At 37.8% G+C, this 12,343-nt stretch overlaps 1 protein-coding gene across 1 annotated transcript in view; it reads left to right on the top strand.

Annotated features, from left to right (window-relative positions):
• The window catches only part of LOC102458814 (uncharacterized), a 284,741-nt gene that overhangs the window by 71,458 nt on the left and 200,940 nt on the right, over positions 1–12,343 (top strand). Inside the window, exons 6-7 of the mRNA XM_089776005.1 lie at positions 774–860; positions 6,653–6,736. Coding sequence (XP_089632131.1) covers positions 774–860; positions 6,653–6,736 — 171 coding nt within the window. The remainder of the gene's footprint in view (positions 1–773; positions 861–6,652; positions 6,737–12,343) is intronic.

Consider the following 12,343-nt stretch of genomic DNA (forward strand, 5'->3'; position numbering starts at 1 on the left):
TTGCAGAGTAAGGCACTTTTACCATATGAAGAATATTTTTTGAAGAAGTATAACTCATCCTTGCTCAGTGAGAAATCTTCTAGCTGATGGTGTAGGAAATGTTGCCAGCTGGTGGCAATGATACACTGTATAGTTTTTTGATATGGTGAATGTGTGTCTTTTTCTTTTATAAAGCTGATTAGTTCCTAAAATACAGATAAAAACAGCTATTGAGCTAGAAAGTGCTAAAAGAGTGTTTTTATCCCATCAGATCTTTGTTTTGCTACCCAGCCCAACTTAATACATTTGCTGAACAGATTAATGAGGCAGCATTCCAGTATCTCCTCTGTAATTAAACACTTCCCTGGTTGACTACTGCATTAAAGATGCACCAGACGTTGAAACCTCAATGGTGAAATTTAAAACTGTTGAAATTGGAGAGGTCAGCTGCGAAGCCCAAGTTCCATTACAGCCTTGGTAACTTTCACTTGTAATGTGTGTCTCAAGAATAATTTGGCTTAGGGACTTTTTTATCATTATATGACCTAAATTTGAAAATTTTCTCATTACTTTCTGAGCAAAAGTAACATGAAGTGCACTTGTTTCCAAAATTACCTTTCCTGACCTTTCACAAGATAATTGCAGTTCTTGTAGGCTTAGAAGACTTGTTTAAAAAATTAAGCTTATAAAGTAGCAAAAATTCCCCTTTGCATGCTGGTGTCGATTTCAAAATTAACATTTTGGTTCATGTGCTTCTAATAATCACTGACCCTTACTTCATGTGCTTTCCACAGGAAATGAATACAGCAGAAATTACTTTGACCCAGTGATGGATGAGGAAATAAACCTAAGGCAGAGCAGGATGGAGGTCAGTGGAGAAGGTGAGGCAGAATTAAGAATGTAATTTTGATGTCAAAATATTCTTTTCCATTCATGAAAATGAGGTGACAAGATCACATATGCAGTTATATTTAAATATTGATGCTTACTATTAAATTTTATGTTTTCACTATCATGAACATGGTGGGCAGTATAGGTAGTCTTTGATCAAGGACAGTGCATTAGCAGACGGGTAAGAGCAAGGGCTGTGTGTTTTGCTCTGTATTTTATTGTAGCTATAGAATATATACTTAGACACAGAAGCATCTTCCAAGAAAACTGTGGGCCTAAAAGTTCTGTCTAATTAAAGTAGCCAGTACAGAACAGAACACCATATAGTAGTTTTTTTTCTAGACCTGATCCTGAAGTCCTCATCCAAGTGCAAATGTCATCGATTGTGTTGCTTCTCAGAATGCAGCAAACCCACTTTCTGGGTAACCAGAAAATAAAATATTTTCCCAACACGTTGAGTATTTTTCTCTTCTGCTTATTAAGGATGTGAAACAATAAGAAGGAATATTTGCTTTGTGGAGTGTGCACTTGTCCATTTCATCTTGGATTGTGCAAGTTCTTTTGTACAGCAAGGACTGGAGGGTTGTTTTACTCCAGCATCCTATCTCGGATACCCAGATTAATGCTTGCATAGCTTTTCTCCCATTTTCCATATGGCATGCAATTGCCTGAGCCTTTTTTCCTTGGTATTTTCTAACCTGGCCAGCTTTGCCACCTCCCTTACTCTCATATTTGTTATTTTCTCTTCCCATTAAATGTTGAATGTCTTCCACCCCCTCCAATCTCTTTTTGTTAGCCATTGTCATTGGCCAAGTCTCTATCTGTACAGTAGTATTCTCAGTACAATGCCCTTGGTTTAATCTAACTTTAAGTTAGGTGGAGATCTTTATTTGACCAGATATTCATTCTTCCAAAACTGGTGTTTTCCTTTTCCTAATTTAATATTGATATTTTTATCATGGACCACCTTCAGATGACATCAAACACTCCACATGCAAGACCTCTTCCACTTGTTCAATTTCTTTTCCATCCTTGTACACCTTTTCATAATCTGTGTTTCCTATTTTCATAATCTGTGTTTTCTCTGCATTTACTTTTAGTCCAATTTTTGCTGCTTCCTTTTCTACCTCAGTTTTAAGGCTAGTCTTCCTCTTCTACAACCTACTTAATAAAACAATTTGGATGGCAACATCAAGGTTGTGTAACATGTCTCTGCTAACCCATTTTACACTGTCCATGATGTCTTTTATTGCTCTCTTCATTGCCCAGACTATTGCTAATGCAAGGAGAATTGGTGCTAAATATGCCCTTGTCTAACTCCAGCAATAATATTGAACCACTCATCCTGGCATGGGGCTGATACTTCTATGATCATATAATCTCCTGGTGCTGTTAGTTCCAGGCAAAGTTATGCTGAATAGAAAGATGAAGACAGTGGATAGAATATTACAGGAAGAGCATGCTGAATTCTTTCCAAGTAGATCATGTTGTGAACAGATATTTACTCTTTGACAGATCATTGAAAAAAGCTAGTTAATAAACCTTATCCACTTTAAGAAAGCCATTAATTGTGTCCACAGATAAACCCTGTGGAATACTGCTTGATGCTATGGGATGCCAGACAAGGTGATCAATATAGTAAAGAGTTAATATGATGGAAGTAGCACTGTCAGGAGCTCAGGATAAAAACATCTGGAATGTGGGTGGAAAACAGACATATCTAAGAATGCACGGGCTTAAATATGATCACTGTGGTATTATGGAGGTACTTTGCTGCTCACTACTCTCTTTGTCCCTACTTCTGCTATTGGGCAACAACAATGTGGTGATATGCAAGACTGAGTTGTTCCCATATGTTCCCTATCCAGCTCTTTACTTTTGAGCCTTGTGATTGAATGGGACATAGCCTTCCTGTGGATACAGGACCCTAGTCAAATATTTAGAGACTATGAGTTGTAGAGACTCAAAAATCTGTGGCCCCATAAAATATAGAGGATCTTAAAATAGACCACCACAAAAGCGGCGAGGAGTCCCTGTGGCACCTTATAGACTAACCAAAGTGTTGGAGCATAAGCTTTCATGGGCAAAGACCCACTTCATCAGATGCATGACGAAGTGGGTCTTTGCCCATGAAAGCTTATGCTCCAATACTTTGGTTAGTCTATAAGGTGCCACAGGACTCCTCGCCGCTTTTGCAGATTCAGACTAACATGGCTACCTCTCTGAAAATAGACCACTGTTGAAGTTAATGAGAGAAACTTACTTTTGCATGGAAAGTATGAAGAGTTGAGTCTTGAAGGCAGAGGATTTTGATGGGTATGCAACTTAGAGAAATCATTAGCACTGCCATGAATTGGATTCATTGGGGGTTCTTATTTGATTTTTTATGAATCAGGGAGAAGGTAAGATGATTTTCACCAAATCTTTTACCATCAGGTTTATTAAGGACATTGCATCTAACCAAACACCCAGGGTATGTCTACACTACCCTCCTAGTTCGAACTAGGAGGGTAATGTATGCATACCGCACTTGCTAATGAAGCCCGGGATTTGAATTTCCCGGGCTTCATTAGCATAAGCGGGGAGCAGCCATTTTTAAATCCCCGCTGCTTCGAACCCCGTGTAGCGCGGCTACACGGGGCTCGAACTAGGTAGTTCGGACTAGGGTGCCTATTCCGAACTACCGGTACACCTCGTTTCACGAGGAGTAACGGTAGTTCAGACTAGGACCCTAGTCCGAACTACCTAGTTCGAGCCCCGTGTAGCCGCGCTACACGGGGTTCGAAGCAGCGGGGATTTAAAAATGGCGGCTCCCCGCTTATGCTAATGAAGCCCGGGAAATTCAAATCCCGGGCTTCATTAGCAAGTGCGGTATGCATACATTACCCCGCTAGTTCGAACTAGCGGGGTAGTGTAGACATACCCCCATAGTTTCATGGGATATCAAAGAGAGCCTTAGGAAGAAAACCTGCATTATTTGTGTAAGATGAAGTTTCTTACAAGGAAGGATTTATTCTTGGTGACAGTGGCTCTGACTTATTTAATAAATGAGCTTCAAAACCATGATCTGCTTTATATTCAGAGAGAGGGAGAGAGAGGAAAGCAGATATTATGTATTTAAGTATGTGTGTGTATCTATAGATCGATTCAAAAATGCACAAAGATTTTCAAAAGATCGTTTAAAAGTTCTACCTTAATCAAATTATTGTCAGGGCAATATATGTCCTGTCGTCATGCCCATGTTAGGGAGGACAAGCTATATAAGTTGAGTCCTAAATGTTTCCTTGGGTGTTTGTCAGGAGCAGATGAAAGCCCTTAGAAAATCCATTCAATTTTTTTTATTTCTGTTGACATTAACATATTAGGTCAGTCTGTAGCTAAGAGAACATGTCTAAATGTCTGTCCTTTTGAATTTCTCTTTGTTTTCCCCTGGCAGGACTGTCACTCAAAGGCCATGTGAAAGCCCAATTTATTAGAGGCATGCTAGCAACAGTAGCCAGCTTCAGATTGGTTCTACTGAGATTTACAGAACAGTTACAATGCTATGTGGAGTTTACTTTATTCTTTTACCTAACATCATTGCCTAGGGCAATGCTAGGGCACAGAATGGATGAGGGCATTTCTTTGAGGTAAATTATTCATAATCATATGTATGTTGTGGTTGTACATCACAGAACTAAGTCAGTCTGTGGCTCTCCTTTCCTTTATCAGCAATCTACTATTGCTTGACCGGTTCACTCCTTGTCCCTTGGCATCTCTTTTGTTGCTCTAATCATCCTCTGAAGAAAAGGACCTTTGCTCTCCCCACTCACTTATGTGCACTTTGAATGTTTCTGAGACCAAATATGTCATAGAATCTTTTTTGTTGCCTACCGCCACATCTCTGAAGCAAAACCTGGCAATTGTAGCAGAAGTTTGTTTGATTTCCCTTGTATAGAAGTACTATAGAATTTTATAGGGAGAAAATTATTATGGTTCTGTAGAAATATGATAGGGCTCTATAGAAATGTCTCTGAGTCCTTAATGTTCAATAGATGAATATATTTTCCATGGGTTTTTTAGTCTTCTATAGAATTCTGTAGCTGGGATACAATTCTCTTCTAAATCTGACAGTCTCTTGAGAATCAGTAACTCAGAAGAAAACTAAGAGGGTGCAGAACAATATGCTTACACTATTACATATGTGGACTCCATCTCTGAACCCTCAATACTGTTCTGAGATCCACAATAGTTTAGCTTGGTATTGTGCATTTCTGAACTGGTTGTCACCTGTGGTACCAAAGAGACTCTGGGCCTGATTTTGTTCTCACTTGCACAGGTGTAAAGAGTAATTTCACTGCAGTCAATGGAGTTACATCTAAGCATAGCAGACAAAGTGAGAGGAGAATTTCAGGTAGGCTGTGTCTAGACTGGCAAGTTTTTCCGGAAATGCTTTTAATGGAAAAGTTTTCCGTTAAAAGCATTTTCGGAACAGAGCGTCTAGATTGGCATGGGCGCTTTTCCGCAAAAGCACTTTTTGCGGAAAAGCATCCGTGCCAATCTAGACGTGCTTTTCCACAAAAAAGCCCTGATCGCCATTTTCACGATCGGGGCTTTTTTGTGGAAAACAAATCTGAGCTGTCTACACTGGCCCTTTTGCGCAAAAGCTTTGCGCAAAAGGAACTTTTGCCTTAATGGGAGCAGAATAGTATTTCCGCAAGAAGCACTGATTTCTTACAGTAGGAAGTCAGTGCTTTTGCGGAAATTCAAGTGGCCAGTGTATACAACTGGCAAGTTTTTCCGGAAAAGCGGCTAATTTTCTGGAGAAACTTGCCAGTCTAGATACAGCCCTAAAGTGTGGAGTTTTCAATTTGGAGTGGTTATATATTGACAGAGGAAAACTTATTTACTCAGTGACCATCTTCATTCAGTGATTGGTCATTATGGAGAGATAAAGGCATGTATCTGGTTGTATCTGGTTCAAAAGAACACTCATTCTATGACTCAGACAGTCTTATACTGAGCGTTATCAGCTGATCATATGTGATTCTTCTGTCACAATATTATTCAAAGTTAAATGTAAGTTTCAGGTAGCTATAGCATAATATTTATAAATGTATTCTCCTGAAAATCTATTGACAAATACCTTTTGCTGTGTGATAAACTAAGTTTGTTCTTGAGATTTATTAGAGTTGATTTTTTCCTCAAAACCAAACAAAAATGAAGGGTGAATATTTTGAGGAAAAAGGCTTTTAGGACCAATTTTCTACTTATATGATAGTCTGGTTATAAAACCCAGGTTCATGGGAAGCTGTAAATACTCAGAATATTTTCATATTAATGCTACCCCTACAGAGTGTTATTAAAATGTAAAGTGTGTTAAAATTCCTGTTAAATATTCAAGAACAAAAAAAAAAAAAAGATTTTTTTTGTTGGTTATTTGTACTTTTATTAGGAAGGAAAAAAGAATTCAGCTAATATTTGAATATTCAAATATGTGAAATATTACAAATAGATTGTTACCTCAAGAGAAAAACTCTGGGTGCATGTGTGACAGAGAGAGAGAGAATGAAGGTGACTTATATAAATTAACATATAAAATAAACATCGTCTTTAAAAATTGTTCCATAATTTAGTTTTGGGAAAGCACTATTTTATAACTTTGTACCAAGTTGTGATAAATGTCACAGCAATCAATTATCTACAATTAATTTTAGAAGGTCAGAAAGGCTTGTTTAAATTCCTTATGTCTCACTACAAAAACAACTGATGGAAAATCTGATTTGCACGTTTTCTTTTTAAGTGTCTATGAATTCAGATGAGAAAATTCTCTATGGTGAACTGTTGAAACTTCTAGATGAAGAAAATAAAATGGCAGAGTCTCAAGGTAAATAACTAAATGTTTCCATTCAGATACCTGAGTTGTGCATATATATGTCATAAGTGTTATCCCACTATAATATTTAAATGTAGCTGATCTCTGCATGCATTGAAGTAGAAGGTAAATTTTCCATTGAACATAATGGAAGCAGGTAAGAGATCTCACCCAAAATAGTTTGTCATTCATGATTATATGTATTTAAATAGAACTTGAATGGTGCATATTCTTTAGACTGCTGCTCTACACGGAGTGAAGGATAGAAAATATTCTAACTTGGATGTCTAAAGTTAATGATTTAAACCTTTATTTAGACATATAAATATGTAACCTGATTGTCAGAAGCACTGAACATCCAATGCATGTATATGTGAAAAAGGGATTTTGGTGTCTACACCAGAGATGTAGTTTTGTAATGCTAGTACCTGAGTTGGAAAAAGCTGGCCTTACTTTTATTACAAAAAGCAAACTCAGGAAATGCATCCAAAATATAGGATGTTACCTCATCTCCGATAAAAACAACAGAGAAACAGAGAGGAAGATCCTTGACTCCGCCAAACTCTCAGGCTTACTCTTGCTTTACTTGGTTTGACAATATTTATTTAATATCCAATGAATGCACTGAACCATTACCTTTACAACCTTTACATGCTGTGCATACCCGCTGCTTTTTTTTTCTATTTCATTTAAGGTAGGTGAAATATAAGTGACCCACAAGTTCATGGCTTGCCTTGTCATTTTTCTCTTCCTATGAAGCATGTGTGTGTGTTTCTGTTCTTACTGTCGTTTTACAGGATTTTTGTGTTCTTGTGTGGTTACATCCATGGTCTGGTCTATAGAGGAGGCAGACCAGGCAGTTGCCTAGGGCAGCCAAGCTTTAGGAGCAGCAATGTGTTTTATGACTATTAAGATTTTGAGTAACTTTGTTCTAGAAGAGGCAGACATTTTTCAGTTTGCCCAGGGTTGCAAAATCCCTTGAACTGGCACTGGCTGTATGATTAATATAGTTGAAACTTATTTGGCTCCATTTTAAATGCAAGGAAAAGAAAGTACAACTACCATAGCTAAATAAGTGCAGATAATGTAAGCAAAAACCTTTAACAGATTGTTAGCAAGCCCTGTATTGCTACATGCTAATGTGGTGTTCCACATTACTGAATAAGATCAAAGTATGGCTGCAAGTGGATTGTTGCTTTTATCATGTAATAACATTGGGTAAAACAAAAACATGTTTTGCTGTGGTAAAACATGCCATTCAGCATTGGAAATATTGGCTTTTGGGATCCTTCTGTGGTGTTTATATAGCCTCCCATGTATTTGAACACCTCACAATCTTTAATCCATTTGTTTTCACAATACCCCTGTGAGAGAGCGCAGTACTGCAACTCGCATTTTACAGATGGGGAACTGAAGTATTAAGTGACTTGCCTTAGGACACACACAGGAATCAGTGGCAAAAGAGGGTATTGAAGCCACCAGGCTAGTGCCCTGGCCACTAGGCAACCCTCCTGCTCTAACACTGAGATACAGCACCATTTATGTTCACAGTATGATATTAATGAGTTCCACCATTATGAGACAGGGAAAAGCACCCATAAATCAGCCTGCAAGTAGGGAGAAGAAAATGGCTTATTCTATAATTGTAACTTTAAAGTAAATTTTCATTGAGGAAAGTGAGAGATACCAATGTAGGATATTTTCACAATGTTTTAGATAATCAGGTATTACAATGAATTTTAATAGCAGAGCATAAAAGAATGTTGTAAAACGTTCTGTCCCTTAGTTAAAAAATGGTTCTAGATGAAAGTTTCAGATTGTGATCCAAATATCTCTAAAGTGATGATAGTGCAATAAATATACAATTATGATGAAGATATTTTAATGTATAAAATCCTAGATTAGTTTAAAATTGGTTTTTCAGGGATGGTTATCCCCCTTCAGAGGGTAACAGGAAAAACTTAAGTGTGCTTGGGTGCCTTAACTGTGCATTTTCATTCATTAACAAGTTTGGATTTCTTTCAAGAGTCATGGTAAAACTGAATTCCCTTGGTTTATAATATCTGTTTTTCAGATAACTGTACAGTGTTTGCTCTGAAGTTACCTATAAAGTATGTATTATTAATGGAAATTAATATAGTTTTTGACCTTGGAGTTTCCTTGTTTTATAAAAAATGTTTACAATATCATTAATGAATATTAAACAAGAAACTAAAACAAAATGCTACCATGCAATATTTTTAATGATCTGGTTTACCAGTACAGCATAACAAAGCTTGAATGCATTGTTAGTTAAGTGGCTTTAGTGCTCCTTTACATAGAACCATAGACTATAAGAACTGGACGGGACCTCAAGAGATCATCAAGTCCAGTCCCTTGCCCTCACAGCAGGACCAAAGACCATCTATATTATCCGTGATAGATGTTTATCTAACCTGATTTTAAATATCTCCAATGATGGAGATTTCACAACCTCCATAGACAATTTATTCTAGGGCTTACCCACCCTGATAGTTGGAATTTTTCCTAATGTCCAACCTAAACCATCCTTGCTACAATTTAACCCCATTGCTTCTTGTGCTATCATCAGAGGCCAAGGAGAACAATTTTTCTCCCTTCTCCTTGTAGCACCCTTTTAGGTACTTGAAAATTGCTATCATGTCCCCTCTCAGTTTTCTAAACTAAACAAGCTGGATTCTTTCTGTCTTCCCTCATAGATCATGTTTTCTAGACTTTTAATCATTTGTGTTGCTCTTCTCTGGAGCTTCTCCAATGTCTCCGTATCTTTCTTGAAATGTGGTGCCCAGAACTGGACACAATACTCCAATTGAGGCCTAATCAGCACATAGTAGAGTGGAAGAATTACTTCTTGTGTCTTGCTCACAACAGTCCTGTTACTGCATCCCAGAATCATGTTTGCTTTTTTGCAGCGGTGTTACACTGCTGACTCGTGTTTAGCTTGTCGTCCACTCTGATCCCTTAGATTCCTTTCTGCAGTATTCCTTCCTAGACAATAGCTTCCCATTCTGTATGTGTGAAACGGATTTTTCCTTCCTAAATGGAGTACTTTGCATTTGTCCTTATTAAACTTCATCCTATTTACCTCAGACCATTTCTCTAGTTTGTCCAGATCATTTTGAATTTTGATCCTATTTTGAATTTTGATCCAAAGCACTTGCAACCCCTCCCAGCTTGGTATCATCTCCAAACTTAATAATTGTACTCTCTATGCCATCATCTAAATCGTTGATGAAGATATTGAACAGAACCAGTCCCAAAACAGTCATTATGACTAATGGAATTGTTGCACATTATTTGCATGGAAAAGTTGGTGATTGATTGGGTTACCACTGATGTCACAGTGGCCCCACTTAGGAATTTCCTGAAAGATTGAGCTGATCCTGTTCGTAGCCTATTATAATCATAACAATTAGCAAAAATAATTGTTAATACCATAAATTAATTATAGCATAATTTATTCAAATATAAAGCATGCAAGAATAATGTAAATTACACAGGAAGTTTGATGATCATTCAAGATAAAGAAAAGAATTGTCACAGGTCCAAAAATCTTAAGTGTCCCAGGTTTTAATTAATGTTAACTCCTCCAACTAATCAGCAGATTTACTTTTGAATTCTCAGAAGACATTTTTCTGTGTTGAAAGAGTAAGTGCTGTAAAGTTGGGAAGGGGAGACTGTACTTTTTGTATGTAACAAAATCCTTGTTTGAATCCTTAGTTTGCTCACCAATAACTTTGAAGACCGGAGTTCACATAATGACATTTTCTCCAACATTGTGTGGGTCCGTTCAGACAAATGGGGTACGTCTAAACTACATGGCTCCGTCGACGGAGCCATGTAGATTTGTTGTTTTGGCAAAGGCAAATGAAGCCGCGATTTAAATGATCGCGGCTTCATTTAAATTTACATGGCTGCCACGCTGAGCTGACAAACAGCTGATCAGCTGTTTGTCCGCTCAGCGCGCTAGTCTGGACGCTCCCCTGCCGACATCAAAGCCCTTTGTCGGCAGCCCCGGTAAACCTCATCCCACGAGGAATAACGGGGCTGCCGACAAAGGGCTTTGACGTCGGCAGGGGAGCGTCCAGACTAGCGCGCTGAGCGGACAAACAGCTAATCAGCTGTTTGTCAGCTCAGCGCGGCAGCCATGTAAATTTAAATGAAGCCGTGATCATTTAAATCGCGGCTTCATTTGCCTTTGCCTATGTGTCTAATCTATGTGTCTAATCTAGGTGACAGAGGCATGTAGTCTAGGCACAGCCATGGGTACCTACTGGCAGACTAATGGAGGAAATCAAAGAGTTTAGTAATGCCAATCTAAAAGGGACTAGTGCTGGCTGAGCAGCCCAGTTCATTTTCTGTCTCTATCAGGCAGAACTGCTCTTCTGACTAGCTGAGCTAGCATTTAGGTGACGTTAAATTCTTTTAATCAAATACTTTCTAATCTGAACCTTAATTTAGCAGTATATTTTTAGTAGGTACTTCCCTTGAGAGGATTCTTTAAAATGACTCTCTCTGTCCTTTCACTCTTTTCCAGAGCACACAGTTTTGATCAGCCAAACATAGTCCTCCAAAATGAATACATTAGATTATAGAGCTAACGAAATAAAGAAAGAAAGCTGACCACAAAGAGAAAAAAAATCATGTTGGAGTGCATTTGTGGACTGGATGTTTTTATTTTCATGTTAATGTGCAGGAATTTGCCTTAATAAGCTCACAGAATTTAAGATAAGAATGTAGCAGATTTGGCCAGATCCAATTTGTATAAATTGGTATAGCTGAAATGAAGCCTCACTGATTTACATCAGCTGAAGATCAGGCACACTAAGTATAACAGAGAAAGAGTTTAAGGGAACACCTGATGTTGTATCCTCTGCTCTGGGCAGTGTTTTCTTTTTCAGCATTTCTTGGATTTTCTCTCTTCTTGCCAAACCCTTAATGCTACAGTAAATTGAAATGTAAATATTGTTTTGTTTTTCCAGTTAATAGTTGTAGGTCAAATCACTTTTCATTAGTCTTGTAAGAAGCTACATGAAGAGATTCTATGTACCCTAAGGTAATGGCTTTAGTTGTTTATATCTACTCTACACTCCCCACCCCCTCCACATGATTTTAAATTTGTATCCTGTTGTAATTAAATTTGAAAAAAATACACTGCTTCCTGTGTGTTGGTGGCACTGAGGTGATTTAAGTACTTGGGAGCCTCCACTATTAAAGTCGTTCAACAATAAGTAGTGAACAAAACTGAAAATTTTAATAGCCTTATTTTATCTTTCCTTTTCTGGTCTTCATTAGAGAATGAAAGACTTCAAAGGGAAGTGAGAAAAAAATCTTCTAAGTGCTTTTATGCCTGAAGATGCATGGAGAGACAGACAGATATCTAGATATGAAGTTTTCTTGCAGAGAAAGAGAAACATAGAAGTAGAAAAACACGCATTTCTTTGCAGATAAATGATGCAGCTAAGACAAAGTGAGATGTGGACAACCTGGGAGCTGTCATGTCTTAGTGATCCTAATATGGAGAAATGAGCAAAAGAGTCTTTATTATTTGTGTCCAAAACTAGTATTAATACTCCAAGAGATGAGTGAGAGGATATTCTG

The sequence above is a fragment of the Pelodiscus sinensis genome, chromosome 2, assembly GCF_052426305.1.
Source record: "Pelodiscus sinensis isolate ZL-2025 chromosome 2, ASM5242630v1, whole genome shotgun sequence".
In the NCBI taxonomy this organism is placed as follows: Eukaryota; Metazoa; Chordata; order Testudines; family Trionychidae; genus Pelodiscus; species Pelodiscus sinensis.